This window comes from Dipteris shenzhenensis, chromosome 12, assembly GCF_047967505.1.
Source record: "Dipteris shenzhenensis isolate YYH24624 ecotype China chromosome 12, Dip_SZ_1.0, whole genome shotgun sequence".
Lineage (NCBI taxonomy): Eukaryota > Viridiplantae > Streptophyta > Polypodiopsida > Gleicheniales > Dipteridaceae > Dipteris > Dipteris shenzhenensis.
This window is the reverse complement of record NC_141607.1, coordinates 4300239-4315509: the sequence shown is the minus strand read 5'-3', so window position 1 is coordinate 4315509 and position 15271 is coordinate 4300239. Positions and strand designations below refer to the sequence as shown.

At 42.1% G+C, this 15271-nt stretch overlaps 1 protein-coding gene across 2 annotated transcripts; it reads left to right on the top strand.

Annotated features, from left to right (window-relative positions):
* Positions 1 to 5323: 5323 nt before the first annotated feature.
* LOC147895710 (pentatricopeptide repeat-containing protein At2g33680-like) lies at positions 5324 to 10555 on the top strand. Of its 2 annotated transcripts, none has more exons than XM_087383069.1 (2): positions 5324 to 5672; positions 5757 to 10555. In XM_087383069.1, the coding sequence occupies exon 2, from the start codon at positions 6045 to 6047 to the stop codon at positions 9693 to 9695; it is 3651 nt and encodes a 1216-aa protein (XP_087239195.1). In that variant the 5' UTR covers positions 5324 to 5672; positions 5757 to 6044; the 3' UTR covers positions 9696 to 10555. The 2 variants fall into 2 exon arrangements, with proteins under 2 accessions (XP_087239195.1, XP_087239196.1); XM_087383070.1 differs by having other exon boundaries at positions 5750 to 10555.
* The last annotated feature ends 4716 nt before the right edge of the window (positions 10556 to 15271 follow it).

Genomic DNA, 15271 nt, shown 5'->3' with positions numbered 1-15271 from the left:
TGTTCCAAAGAAGATGATGGGATTACTTTAAATAAATACACCACTACAACTTGTATCCAAGACTATAAATCCATTCTCATCTTGAAACAACATCTAGATCAGAAGTTGCAAGCTATGCCCAAGATTGTAAATGAATTCAAGATAAGCTAGAACATCTACTCTATCAAGATGCATAATTTGGAAAGACAAAACGTCTTGATAGCCTTGAATGTCCACCTATACACCATGTATCATGGTGTCCCAAACTTGGTTATCATTGTCCTTTGCAAGAAAGACAACAAATTAGTGGGCACAACAACTTTAATTTATTAATTAGCGAATAGTTTTAATAAAATTATGTGTTGCACAATCATTTGGTGCTGTCCTCATGGTAAAACACAACTTTTGTGTACTTTTAGTACCTTTAATTGATAATCGCTGGTTGAGGTTTCTTTGGGGTGGCTCCTGCCTTTTGGTTTCTAGGGTACTTCTTGCATGAAAATGTTCTTTGTGTAAACATTTAAAGTGAATATTTTCTCGATTAGATTTTTTATAATCCTTTTTTTTCAAAACTAGATACCTTTGAGTTTCAAGTTTCTAGGGCTATGCCTAAGAAACCCTCTTTTTAAATTTCCCCTTTCATTTTAAATTAGGAAATTCATTGATTCTTAGAATAAAACTAGTTTGTTTAATAGTTCCACTTCTAAGTCTCCACATCATATCATCATAATTCTACGCATACTTGTGTTGATAGCTTATTCAAAGGTTTTTTATGCTGCCTTCCATGACATGATTTTCAGGATGGGTATTCATATGTTAGTGAAAATCTTTCCATGTTTGTAAGAATATATTTGTAGTATCCTTGTTTATTTTCTTTTCTTCCACATCATAAATTGATGGCTTAACGTCTTTCAAAATATTATTTAAGGTTGTTCTCATTCCCAGCACTTGCCAACTTAGCTTCCTATGTGCCCCACAAGGGACTCTTTCATAAGAGCCCTAGGAATAAACCTAGATCCAAGCCCTCTAAACCCTACTAATGCCAACACTAGAGCGAGTCCTCAGTTCCCCACCTTACCATAACCGATCAATAGGATTCCATGATTATGGTTGACATAACAAATGCGAAAAGGTGGTCCCATCCATATTTCAAATGTATATCTTCCCATGATGTGCTAACTATCAACATATTTCAAATGTATTTCTTCCCATGATGTGCTAAGTATCAAAAGAACTAGGATGGGCTACATGGCATGTGTTTAGGAGGTCAAGAGAAGGACACATGTCATCATTCTTTGCTTTCAAAGATCTAAAAACCATTCTAATTCTCAAGGACTTGGATCCTTCATGGGTGAAGCGTCGGCAAAAGGAGGGTTCTTTAGTTAAGAAGTCGGGCATTCACAAGGCATCATGGAAGACCCTAAAGACCGCCTTCAAAGCTCTGGTATCCCAAGCATGTGCTCCCTTTCATACGAGTGCTTGGTTGTGATATCATTCTCTTCTCACTTCAACCCGTCTTCATAAGCTCTATGCATTCCAAGGATGAAACATTCTTTCCTCATGTCTCACATTTGCAAAAACAGTGCGAAACATCTTACATAGCAGAGGCACGCCCGATACATTGCAGTGCCGAATTTTGTTTTATATAGGGCCTCCTTTATGAGGGAGACCAATGTTTGCCTGATACATTGTAGTGCCAAATTTCATTTTATACAAGGCCTCCTTTGTGAGGGAGACCAATGTTTCCCTAAACTGCTAAGGGAGTAGTGCCTACAAAAATTCTCAATGACGCAATTGTTGCTCTCTTTAGCGGCAGAGAATGGGAAGGGTAGAGCTGCATGTTGTAAAAGTATATAGCAATAACGAATTAGAACACCCAATAGAAGAGTGCACGATACCAACCTACAAAGGTATCACAAGGACACAACGCTTCAATTTCTCATGAAATCGTATGCATAAGCATCACAAATCAAATCCCAAGCAAGTAGTATCATTCATAATGTAACAAATGCTTGTGCTCATATATAACAAGTGCAACACCAGTGGTGGCAAGAAATGAGGTGGTGTTTGAGAACAACAACATAGTAGCAGAGAATCCACTGCAACAAGTGCCCCCTAACTCAAGGGCGCTGGTGCCCTGTTGGTGCCGATCAACCATAAACTCGGCCACTCCAATGCATTACCCATCTTGAAAATAGTAGAGCTATCAGAGTACGTTAATCATTGCTTCACATTCGAGGGCCATGTATGGAACTTATAAGGCGAGAGATGTAGCTTACACCACGTATATCCGAGTAGAACTCACTGACTCTGAGTGTTGTGAGACAGTCACTTTACATGTTCCCCATAATGATCTTTTCTAGTTAAGGGGAATTCTTGAGGTGGAGGAATTTTATAGGATAGAGGGCCCTTCTAGCAAAAATAGCCATCAGTGAAGGCGAAACCTGTGATGTGTCTCTGCGTGTTGATGCGACGACCAATGTCGTGAAAGGCGAACCTTTCACTGGGACCCTTCATCTCGTGCCTCAAAAGAGTATCAGTGTTGTGTACATACCATGGGTGGTGCAATAGATGGATATCTCTTCATCAGAGTAAATTATTATAGTGAATGGGCCTAATCCCAAAGACCGTGCAACCGTAAGCCCTCCCCTTTTACATGTTTGCTATTACAAAGGGCACGTGTTGCGACTAACAATCTTTGCTCGGTTGTAGTTATCCTGTGTAGCTAACCCGACGAGCCATTTTATCACATTTGATCCAGGAGCTTATTGATGGAGGCATTGTGATGTACGTAGCTGGAAACATCTCCTACATGCACACATGCCATTGGCTTGCTATTTTTTATTTCATTGTCCTTGTAGTAGTCCCTGAGGGCACGTTTTGTGAAAGACTGCGCACACTGCATTTCGCTCGCAAGTTTCTGACCTCGGTTTTGATTAGAAGGTAAGCTCGGGAAAGACTTTGGTCGATGCTTGAGAATTCACATTCTGGAAATAAGTTTTGACATGCTCATGGGAATGGGAATTCCTTTTGGAATGTTCCACATAAGTGAACGGAGTCTTGCATTTTATTGATTTAAATTGCCCATTGGTGGAGTTTCAGTGTGGCAAGTGTGCGGGTTCTTGCATGAGCCATGATCCCACTCACCCCTTTTGCTACACGTGCCAAAGTCCACAGGAGATCCTCCGAATCCCTTCACTCAAAGGTCATGCAATTCTTCGAGATGGGTCCCATGTGGAGGTGAAGCTTTGCGGAGCATATGTAGATGAGGTATTGCAATTGAGGCACCCGTTCATGGATTATTACACGCACAGTGTGGTTGCTACCAGGAGCCTCCTACTAGACCGACAACCTTTAGGTGACTTCACTATAGATAATGCAGGCTTCATCACAGCCTTTGCTGCTAGTGCTTAAAGAGAATACCTATTATCTCTCCAACCATTCTATTTTGCCACAAGCATCTTACATTGTACATAGCCATTAATAAATTGTGGTGAAATGATGTACATAATCTAAAGCCACAGTAGGAGCCTGCATACCTTGCAATAAGAAGACTCTTTTTTTAAAAATAATTGTCATGAAGCCATGGGAAACTTCACTGTTTGCGATTCCAAGTGCAAAGCATGTCTCTACTGATATTAATTAATTGTATAAGGAGAGGTTCCATTGCATCTCGGGTTCCTTTGTAAAAGTGATAAAGGTGCCCTCTAGCACCTACCTATACAAAGCACACAACTTGCTCCTTGCTGACAAGAAAATTTAGTGATACAAGGTGTCCTACCTCCCTATACGTAGCCCCGCCATGTCCACGCTTCTACCAAATAACCAACGAGCCACTGATTTCATGTGTATGCCGAGCAAAGCTGTCATTGATATGCAATAGTAGACCGAATACAGCAACCCAAAAGAGAAAATCATGTGGCATCGATGATGAGATGACGATGGGCTTGCAAGGCATGCGAGGCTTCTCAATTGCGTCTACATTACGAAAGCATACGTTGCTTTCTTCAATCCATGCTTACAGTCAGCCCCTACTAACATTCCGCAAGTGCAAGGAGCACAACAAATGTAGAAACTCCCAATGGTGATCACCTAGCAGCCTTCTTACCCTTGAAAAGTTTGTGTGTGCATGCATAAAGGCCCTACGACATTCAAATGGAGAAACAGTTTGACATTGCCACATATAACCTTGATTGGGACATGGAGTTTGTTAAGGACAATGAGACTTGCATGGATGTGCTCATTTGTGTAGCATGCCTATAGACGCTACTGAACTGTGTGCATAATCATCTTATAGAAACAAGTTCGGGGAAGAAAACACCTTGGCATGATCTCCTTGGCATACCTTTAGCTGCCTAGGCCCCATATTTAGAAAAGGCGGAGATGCATCAGTTCTTGGAAGATCCTCCAATTCGAAAGCAATACTACGTGATTTCCTTGTCTGCATCTGAGAAGCTCACTACAGCTTTCATGCTTATTTACTAGGATGAGGGAGATCCAGTTGAAACAGTGGAGATTGGGTCTTAAAATGGGCAAGCCTGGCATGTGCTGTTTGTAAACAGCCATTGTTGTCCTCCTATTATTACACCGTTGGTTTCAGGAAAAGGGGTACACCACTTGGACAAAAGAACACGAGGCCGAGCTCCCCCAAATATCGCGCGCTTCTCCCAACCTCACCGCAATGGCCATAGCATCTCACTAACAACCACCCTCATGGGCGATACACCTTACGCGACATTTGTGACAAGATTTATAGGTTGTCGGCATCAAGCTCCAATGCTTTTGTTGTAGAAGGCTCTCAACCACAACAAAGCAAAGTAGACGAAACACCGCATGCCATGATAGGACAATCAGAAGAAAGAACTGATAGGACACCCCATGCCATGATAGGACAGTTAGAAGAAAGAAATGATAACACCGCACAACGCTACAAGGGCTCAAGAGATCCATTTCAGAGCCATAGAGAAGTAAGTCAAAGACACTCGAGCCTTCCCATGTGCATGTTGCCATACTTTAACATTCTATGGGTCACACTGAAGCTCTTTTCGCAAATGTGGGGGCCCAGCTTAGTGGGTCCTTGCAACAAAAGGATGGATCGGAGAGAGAGGGCTGCGATGCAATGTTCACATATAGCCCAGACAATGACGTAGAAACGGACACACTACACCATGGCTTGCACATGACCCAATAGGTCGTCGACCTCAAAGGTAAGCCCATAGTCGTCGCGCCGTCCGAAGGGTTCTCGCCACCACTGAGCATTTTCAAAGATAAGCAATGCGAGGAACAAGCGTTCCTAACACTGTTCTATGGGTGTCCACGTGCATACAGAATTCCAGGGAGAACATCTTACCAAGACGTTGTGAAGTGGGAGCTGGCAAGTTCTTTAATAATATTCTCCTTGTCTCACTTACACACCCCCCGAACATCAACGCTGCACAGGCTGCAAGAATTGAACGCTAACAGAACTCAAGTACGCCAACAGCCAACTCAAGTGGGTGAACGCCCTACCGCTTGAGCTGCCACTCTCCTGTTCCAGGTCTAGGAATAACCTTGACATATAGATTCCTCTAGCTGTTGCCTTTCCCCCCCTAGAAAAGAGAAACTTTGCGATAATAGACAGAACCCAAGGTCACCGTACGAATAATTTATGCCAGGAGTACAAACAAATTAAGTGACCAATGGGACTTAACAAAGTAAGTGAGCGTTAACCTTTAAAGTTATGATGTTTGGTAGCTACTAGTTTGTCGAGTTCTAACGGATGAGCTTAAAGGCTTCAGATTTCAGGTCCAAACGAACTAAGAAGATTAGGCGGCTGGTTCAACTCAGATTGGATTAAAAACGTGCTCGAGGAAATGGAGGCTCAGAATAGCGCAAACCGGGGAATCAATGGGGCCCACGCATTTGATTGGCATCCACAACCAGGACAGGTGTATTCAAACCTTGGAGACCCTGGCTTGCCAGAGGAGCTAATATGGTCAGGCTACATGTGCAAGGCCAGCGTAATGTATGGAGTTCAAGTAAATGCACAACCACCCTGAAAGGGCAGACAATCGGAGACACTGAGCATGCTGGACTGGATGGCTGAGCTCCCTTCGGTTGAGAACTGTATCTCCATCTTGCAGAAGTGCAGGAAAGAGAAAAACCTAGCTTGTGTCAAGCGTGTGCATGCACACATTTATAATAATGGACTGGAAGCTCATAGAGCTATTGGGAACTACATCGTGCCAATATTTGTGGAATGTGGAAGTGTGTCCGATGCACAGCAACTTTTCAACAGATTGGTGCATCGGAAGGAGCATTCATGGACTTCTCTTATATTAGGATACACCCAGTGTGGGCAAACGCAGCATGCTCTAAAACTGTACCAAAACATGCAAGAGGATAATGTGCATCCTAGCAGGTATACACTTACCGCCCTACTAAGAGCTTGTGCCAGGCTGAAAGATGCCAAAAGGGGCAGAGAGATCCATCTTGAGATTGCACAAAAGGGCTTCACACAAGATATATTTGTTGGCAGCACTTTGGTTGACATGTATGCCAAGTCTGGATCGCTTGCTGAGGCACAGGAAGTCTTTGACAAGCTGCCAGTTCAACACGTTGCATCATGGACTGCTTTAATTTCAGGATATGCTGAGCATGGATCTGGCCAGCAAGCGCTGAAATGTTATGAAGATATGCAACTGGAGGGCATCTCTGCCGACTCTGTTACATTCGTTTGTGCCTTGAAAGCTTGTGGCACTATAGGAGCCATTGATAAAGGACGAGAATTACACGTGGAGATTTTACAAAAGGGATTTGAAAAAGATCTTTTTGTTGGCAGCGTGTTGATTGACATGTATATCAAATGTGGAGCACTTGGAGAGGCATCTAAAGTGTTTAACATGCTGCCAGTTCGAGATATTGTATCATGGACTGCAATAATTGCAGGATATGCTGACGTTGGATATTATCAGCAAGTGTTGAAATGTTTTGAACACATGGAACTAGAGGGTTTCTCTCCGAATGCTGTCACCTTTGCTTGTGTCTTGAAATCTTGTGGCAACATAGGAGCTATAGAGAAAGGTCGAGAAATACATGCGGAGGTGGCACAGAAGGGATTTGAAAGAGATATTTTTGTTGGCAACACGTTGATCAACATGTATGCCAAATGTGGCTCACTTTCAGAGGCACGGGAAGTCTTTGACAGATTGCCAGCTCGAGAAATTGTGTCATGGGCGGTGCTGATTGGAGGATATGCTGAGCATGGAACTAGTCAGGAATCACTGAAATGCTTTGAACAAATGCAACTCCAAGGTGTTTCTCCAACTGATACTACCTTCGTTTATGCCTTGAAAGCTTGTAGCAGCATACTAGCTATAGGCATGGGCCAAGAACTACATGCTGAGATAGTGAAGAATGGATTTGACAGAAATAATTTTGTTGCTAATACTCTGGTGGCAATGTATGCCAAATGTGACTCACTTTCAGAGGCACAGAAAGTCTTTGACAAGATGTCAGTTCGAGATGATGTGTCATGGGCTGCACTAATTGCAGGATATGCTGAACATGGACCTAGTCAAGAAGCCCTTAACTGTTTTGGACAGATGAAATTCGAGGGTGTCTCTTTGAATATTGCCACGTTTGTTTGTGTCTTGAAAGCTTGTGGCAGCATACGAGACATAGGCAAGGGCCGAGAAATACATGCTGAGATTGTTCTCATGAAATTTGAACCTGATCTTTCAATCGGCAACACCTTGGTTGACATGTATGCCAAATGCGGCTCACTTTTAGAGTCCCAGGAAGTCTTTTACAAGCTACCAGCTCGAGATGTTGTGTCATGGGCTGCACTAATTGCAGGACATGCTGAGCATGGACGTGCTGAGGAAGTGCTGAGCTGTTCTGAACAGATGCAAGTGGAAGGCATCTCTCCAAATGCTGTGACGTTTGTTTGCGTCTTAAAAGCTTGTGGCAGCATAGGAGCCATATGCAAGGGCCGAGAAATACATGCTGAGATTGCACAAAAGGGATTTGAAAGAGATCTTTTTGCTAGCAATGCTTTAGTTGACATGTATTCCAAATGTAGCTCAGTTTCAGAGGCATGCGAAGTCTTCGACAAGCTGCCAGATCGAGATGTTGTGTCATGGACCACACTAATCTCAGCATATGCTGAACAGGGATCTGGTAAGGAGGCACTGAAATGTTTCGAACAGATGCAACTGGAGGGCATCTTTCCAAGTGTTACCATCTTTGTTTGTGTCTTGAAAGCTTGTGGCAGTATTGGAGCCATTAGGAATGGCCGGAAATTACATGCTGTACTTACATACAACAGATTTGATATAGATCTAATTGTCAGCAACACACTGGTCGACATGTATGCCAAGTGTGGCTCGCTTTTTGAGGCACAAGAAGTTTTTGACAAGCTGCCAATTCGTGATGTTGTGTCGTGGGCTGCACTAGTTGCAGGATATACTGAGTATGGACATAGTCTGGAAGCGCTGAAATGTTTTGGACAGATGCAACTGGAAGGTGTCTCCCCAGATGCTGCCATGTTTGTTTGCGTCTTGAAAGCTTGTGGCAGCATAAGAGCTATAGACAAGGGCCGAGAAATACACATGGATATCACACTAAAGGGATTTGAAAGGGAACATCTTGTCAACAGCAGTTTGGCTGACATGTATGTCAAATGTTGTTTACTTTCAGACGCATGTAACATATGTGGCAAGCTGCCAGTGCAAGATGTTGTGTTGTGGACAACATTAATTGCAGGATATGCTGAACAAGGGCCTGGTCAACATGTGTTGGAATTGTTTGAGCAGATGCGATCACAAGGTATCTTTCCAGATGCTGTGACATATGTCTGTGTCTTGAAAGCTTGTGGCAGCATAGGAGCGATAGGCAAGGGCCGTGAAATACATGCTGAGGTTGTGCAAGATGGATTTGCAAGAGATGCTTTTGTTGGCAACACTTTGGTTGACATGTATGCTAAATGTGGCTCAATTTCAGAGGCACGGCAAATATTCGACAAGCTGCCAGTTCAAGGGGTTATGTCATGGAATGCACTGATAAAAGGATATGGGATAAGCCATGAGGGTAACATGGTTTTGCAATGCTTTGAGGAAATGCAAGAACAGGGTGTAAAACCAAATGCTGTGACATTCACATGTCTTCTTACTGCATGCAGCCGTACCAACCTGCTCTTCAAGGGCTCAGAGTATTTCAAAGCCATGAGAGAAGAGTATGGCATTGCACCGACAAGAGATCAATATACTTGCATGGTTGATCTTCTTGCACGATCAGGACATTTGTACGAGGCCGAGAATTTTATTGAGACTAATTACTGCTCTCTGTCTGAAGTAGCGTGGACAGCTTTGCTCACTGCATGCAAAGCTTATGGGGAAGTGGATTTAGGACTGAAATGCTTTCAGCAGCTTGTTCAAATGGATGCAGAATCATCTGCTTCATATGTGCTCATGGCAAACATCTTTTCGGGTGCTGGCAGGTGGGATGATGCATTTAAAATAGAGGGGCTGAGGAAATTCGCGGGGGTCAAGAAAAAGCCTGCGAGTGCTCTGATAGAGGTGAACATGATGGTGCATGAGTTTGTGGTGGGTGACAAACGAAATAAGGAAGTTTTAGCAAGTCTTGAAGTATTGAGTTCCCGCATGAAGGGGAAAGGGCATGTGCCAAATCTAGATCTGGTCTTGAAGTCTTGCAGAGGAATTGGGGATATCCTTTAGGCTTCACATCCCACAGGTGGGCAAAGAGACTGTGTAACAAAAAAATATCAGCATTGCAATGACTCAATATGGAAGTAAGATATCCAGAAGGGAAGCATGATATATGCTTGTTCAAGGTGTCTACATCCCATTGTTTTAAAGATGGCTTGTGCTCTCATGGAGATGCTGTTCTTGGTTCCTACACATTTCAGATCTGCTGATTCGCCCTCCCTCCTCGCTTCTGTATTCGCCCTCCCTCCGCTCCTGTCCTGCCCTCAGCCCCTCTCCCTCTCCCTCTTCCTCCACTCAGCCCTTGCCTCTCCCTCTCCCTCCCTCCCCTCTCCCTCCCTTCGCTCTATCCTATTTCAGTCCTGGAGAGCCTTTTCACAGGCCCTTCTCATGTACCCTCCTCACCTCACCCTGCCCTGCTTTTATAGCAGGCTGGAGAGCAGAAGCTTCTCCAACAAGCTTCTGCATAGCTCGCCGAGCTGGCTGATTACCTACCTGCATTAATCAATCTCAATTATCTTTCATGCTACCTATCCTTCTTCACAGAGCTGGGGGGCCAGATTCTACATGCCCATGCTGGTGGTGGAGTGATGTTCAGTGCTAGCAGGTTCTTGGATTTGGTGGCTTCTTCCTTATGAGAGCTTATCTGAGTTTGTCTATTCCCAGTGATGTGACAACACCAGAATATGACTGTCAAGTTGCTGCGATTAAAGTTGATGCAAGCAAGCACAACAATGGCATCAGAGACATCTAGTGATGCCTTTCATATAAATTTTAACTGTACTTACGGGATTCCCCATGAGTCAACTCTCTCTACTTGTAACAAACAATTTTAAACCTTATTTCAATGACTATCCTCCAGGAGGTCTAAATACCCATATTGGAATCTGGTATTCAAGAGGATAGGATACAAATAGAATGTACACAAAATGTCGTCTGTCCTGTGGGCATACACCTGCAGCACACTGTTGCAGTGTCTCGCTCCAAGTGGGACGATGGCACAACATGCCCTATACATAGGCAAGGGGCTACTCTGCCCCGTGTCCTCTATTTGGCTGGGCAGGGCCTGATACCCATACCTAAGCATAGGTCCTGCCCTGTTGCCCTCCTCCTATCGAGTAGCAATGACCAATCTACTCCAATATCTTCCATTTCCAGCGCCCCCCCTTCTGGCCTGCCCAAACATACATGCATGCATGCACACACCAACGTTCTCTCATAAAGAATTATTTGCAATGGCAACGAGTATGAATGCAATAAAATAGGAGTATGCAAAATTTCATTGAAACTGGAGTGTCTTAGGCGACCTAGGTTCTTAAAAATCCAATTGAAGGGCTCAGGGTCATGTTCTTGTTACATAATCTTACATTGTGGTATTTTGATTTGATTTCATTTTACTTTTTGGCCATGGATTACCAAGTTTTAAAGTTGTTGAAAGATTTCTTAGGAGGAGATTAGGAAGACAGCCCTCTAAAGCTTTTTACAGGAAAGATGGATGATGTGGATTATAAGACTCGGGCAATTGGAGTTTGTTCACATCCCTTGAGGGACTTTCAAGAGCATGACAAATTCACACGTTTCAAGCTTTACACACTATCCAATTTGGCTGGTACCTGCTGCAGCTAAGCTATATTGCACTTACAAAGCTACAGTTTTGGGTTGGTCTCTAGTTTCTTGAGGCCTTTCAGTCTAAATCATGGAAGAAGCTAGTTGAATGATGACAATGGTCTCAGTATGAGAAGTAACGGTCTGATTATTGGTGAAAAGACTCCTTTTCGTCTCCACTCATGCTATATGTTTATTTATATTAGAAGGACTAATTGGTGAAGATGCTCCTTGTTCTCTCCATTCATGATACTGAGATTCTGTGCACGCTCAATAAGAAATACATCATCACATGTGTTATCCCTCGAAGCAAGTAATGAAGAGACAAATGTGTCTTTGTTGTTACAAGCAACAACTCCAGTGTATAAATGAAGTCCACATGCTTATTTTTTATCTTAGTAATGGAATCGAAGTGTCTCCAATTTATCTTGTTGAGGGTTTGCTTTTGTAAAATTAGTGAAATTAAATCTATGTGCTATACAATGCATGAGCAAGTTGACGTTTCAATTACCTTTGAATGAAGGTGAGGTTGTGAAAAGGTCATAGAGAGAGTGACTCTAGATCAATCTATCACATACCAGTTTATGTGCGTGCGTGCATGTTTGTGTGTGTGTGTGAGAGAGAGAGAGTGTGTGTGTGTTTTCCCGTCGTCGTTCTTGGGGGATGCACCCATGTAAATGCAAGTGCGATTTAGGCCGAAGAGTAGCGTTGTTTCAGCCAAAACGCACCCACATGTACATAATCATATCGGGTGCAATGTTTTTACCCCCCTCTTTGGATGTGGCTTGTGATTTTTTACATTTAAATGCCTCACTATTTGCATTGAAAATTTTGTTAACCAATATAACAAAGTGCACAAATGCACATGGGCACTACCTCCCACTATAGCAATAAGCAAGGCTTTTGGATGTCGAGAGGAAGTAAATGATTTTTTTAGAGTGTTGGGCTATTAAAAGGTAATTTTACCATGAAGGTAAATTGCAATTAAGTTGGTCTTTGTCAACTCATTTATAAACATCATCATACGCAAACCTTGTCATGCCAGAAAAGTGAAGAAACCAGGGAAAGCTTTCAACTCTTGCTCAACCCCTCCTAGTCCTCCCTTCTCTCTTACTCTTAGCTAGGGGGGGAAGTCTTAGCTTGGAGCTTTCAAGAAGATGATCTTACTTAGAACAAACATTAGGAGGTCTCTCTCTGAACATCATTCAACAGGTAAACCCGAAGTTTTGCCAGGGTATTGCTCATGATTGGTTAAATTTTGAAGGTTTACTCAGATCACCATGAAATGGAAAGCGATAATCTATACTTTTGTCTTCTAGTTCAAAGATAGCCATTTGGTTGTTGTAAGCATGGCAAGAAGGGGTCCTTGTACATTCTCATCTCCCCCCCCCCCCAAAGAGAACCAAAACTAGAGAAGCAGCCTTCCTATGCTACAACAATAGCATCATGCCTAACATTAGGATAAATAAAGTTATACTTCTTCTCAAATAGCAGACAAAAGGAGAATTGTGAGGTAAATCTCAGATCTCATGAACAAGAGGAGAGAGTGAAAGTTGTTGAGCTCAAAGTGAACAAGCCAAGTCCCCACTCAGTTTTAGATGATGAGTTAGTATCTACCCAAATGGAAGAGATGCATAAGAAGCTTAAGGGAGAGATTCAAGAGAAGCTCAAAGATCCTTAGATGTACAATTGTTGCAGAAGGAAATAGACGAACAAGCTAAAAGGTAGTTTAACTCAAAGAAGCTTAGGATTGGAGACTAATCAAACAAGTGGAATGTAGCAGAAGATTCTGAGAAAGAGACCTGCAAAAATCTTAGCACAGCTTTATGATAGAACACTAGAAGTCCCGAAGGAATAGGAACTTCTAACTTACCACCCAACCATGCCTCTACAATAATCCATCCTCTAAGGAGTCAATGGGTCAAATGTAGTGGAAACTCTCAAGTAGCTCAAGATAGAGCATCAACTTAGCTCAAGTTTTTGTCACATTTGTTGTGTTTCCTGAGGTCTTTAATTTATTTGCTAAAGTTATGTTATGGTAAAAGATATAAGGTCTGCCTTTTTCTAAATATTGTTGAATATCGTCACAACTACAAATCTTGTCACAAAGTCTATCAATTTTTTGTGTTTCCTGAGGTCATTTATTTATTCTCGCTAAAGTTATGTTATGGTAAAAGATATGCGGTTTGCCTTTTTCTAAAATTTGGTGAATATGGTTACAACTAAAAACCTTGTCACAAAGTCTTTTCACCAAAAATTCCTTTCTAAGTTTCGTTAATTTCTAAGAGATCTACACCTAGTCTACCTTGTTCAACTTATAAAGACCATAGGATAGAAAACTTACCAAGAAATACTCCACCTTCTATAGAGTGACATGATCGATCAAAAAGACATTTAAAAATAGGTCGGTGATGTATTAGAAAGAGGATTAATAAGACCTCGCACTTCTCCCTATTGAGTACTTATCCTTTTGGTTAAAAATGTCACACTAGAGTACGACATGTCTAATGAGGAGTTCATGAATTTGTAGAGGGAATGGTTTGGGGAGAGAGATGAAGAAGCTGGCACCTCAAGCCAACATGAAGTTCAAGACCAACCACAAAAGGGAGTCCAATTGGACATTGTAGTAGCTGACGCAGTCCGCGATGAGGCAAAAAAGGTATGTAGCTTTGCCAGCTTCATCATGTGATTCAATATCATCAATATAACTCTAGGTGCCATTTTAACAACAAAAATAATTTCTTTGTCTTCAACTGGTACAATGCTCAAACCCCAACCGAAATTTTTGATTTTAAATCGAGGCTATCCTACATGCATACCAAGCATGTACATGGATTTTTAGCCCAAAATATGCCTTGAAAGCATGATATCCAACATCATGTGACCAGGCCCCTATTTTTGAAATGTACATGAATTTCAACCCAAAATATGCCTTGAAAGCATCATATCTAACATCGTGCGACCATGGCCCTATTTTTGAAAAAAACAGTGCCCTAGTCGAACGATGTTAGATATCATGCTTTTTCAAAAACAGGTCCCTGGTCGCACGATGTCCGATATCATGCTTTCAAGGCATATTTTGGGCTGAAAATCCATGTACATGCTTGGTATGCATGCAGGATAGCCTCGGTTTAAAATCAAAAATTTTTGTTGGGGTTTGTACCCTACATTATCTTTTTTATTCCTACACTTCAAATTGAATAAATTTGACTCTCCTCCACACCCACAACCCCCTCCAACTTTCCCCTGCCACTCTGTTTGTGGAAACAATTAGGGTTATGGTTTTCTCACATAGGGAAAACAACAAATTTATGGTTTTTATTTAGCCCATAAGGGATACAATTAGTTTTAGGGTTTTCTCACAGAAGAAAAATAATATGTTAAAACAATAATTTCTAGGAGGCCATTGAGACATATGGAACCATGTGCATGATTTTTATGCAAAAAACCCCCCTACAAATCCTAAATCTGACATCGTGTGACCAAAGCACAGTTTGTGCAAAAATTGGGTCCTAGTCGGTCCTAGTCGCACGATGTCAGATTTAGGGTTTGCAGGGTGTTTTTTTGTATAAAAATCATGCACATGGTTCCTTACGTCTCAATGGCCTCCCAAAAAATATTGTTTTAATAGATTATTTTGCTTCTGTGAGAAAACCCTAATTCTTATAAAATCGTGAAAAATGATGTTTTCTTAATTTATATAATCTTCGAATTTTGATGTGATATGTTGGTTGCAGGATATCTTATGGGTTGATGAATATGCTGGATGCAAGGGTGGAACCAAAGGGCCTTCTAATGGGGGGATGGCTTCGCCACTACATTAACACAGTGGCTCAACACATTTTAGTCTTCCATCGATAATTATCACCGGATGGAAAGTTGAATATTATGAAGTTCAGGTTCCTTAGTTGGATGGTGAAGATGAGGCCCATCCGTCCTACTACAGATCGTGTTGTTTTGGTTAGGCATAGTGTAGCTTTATT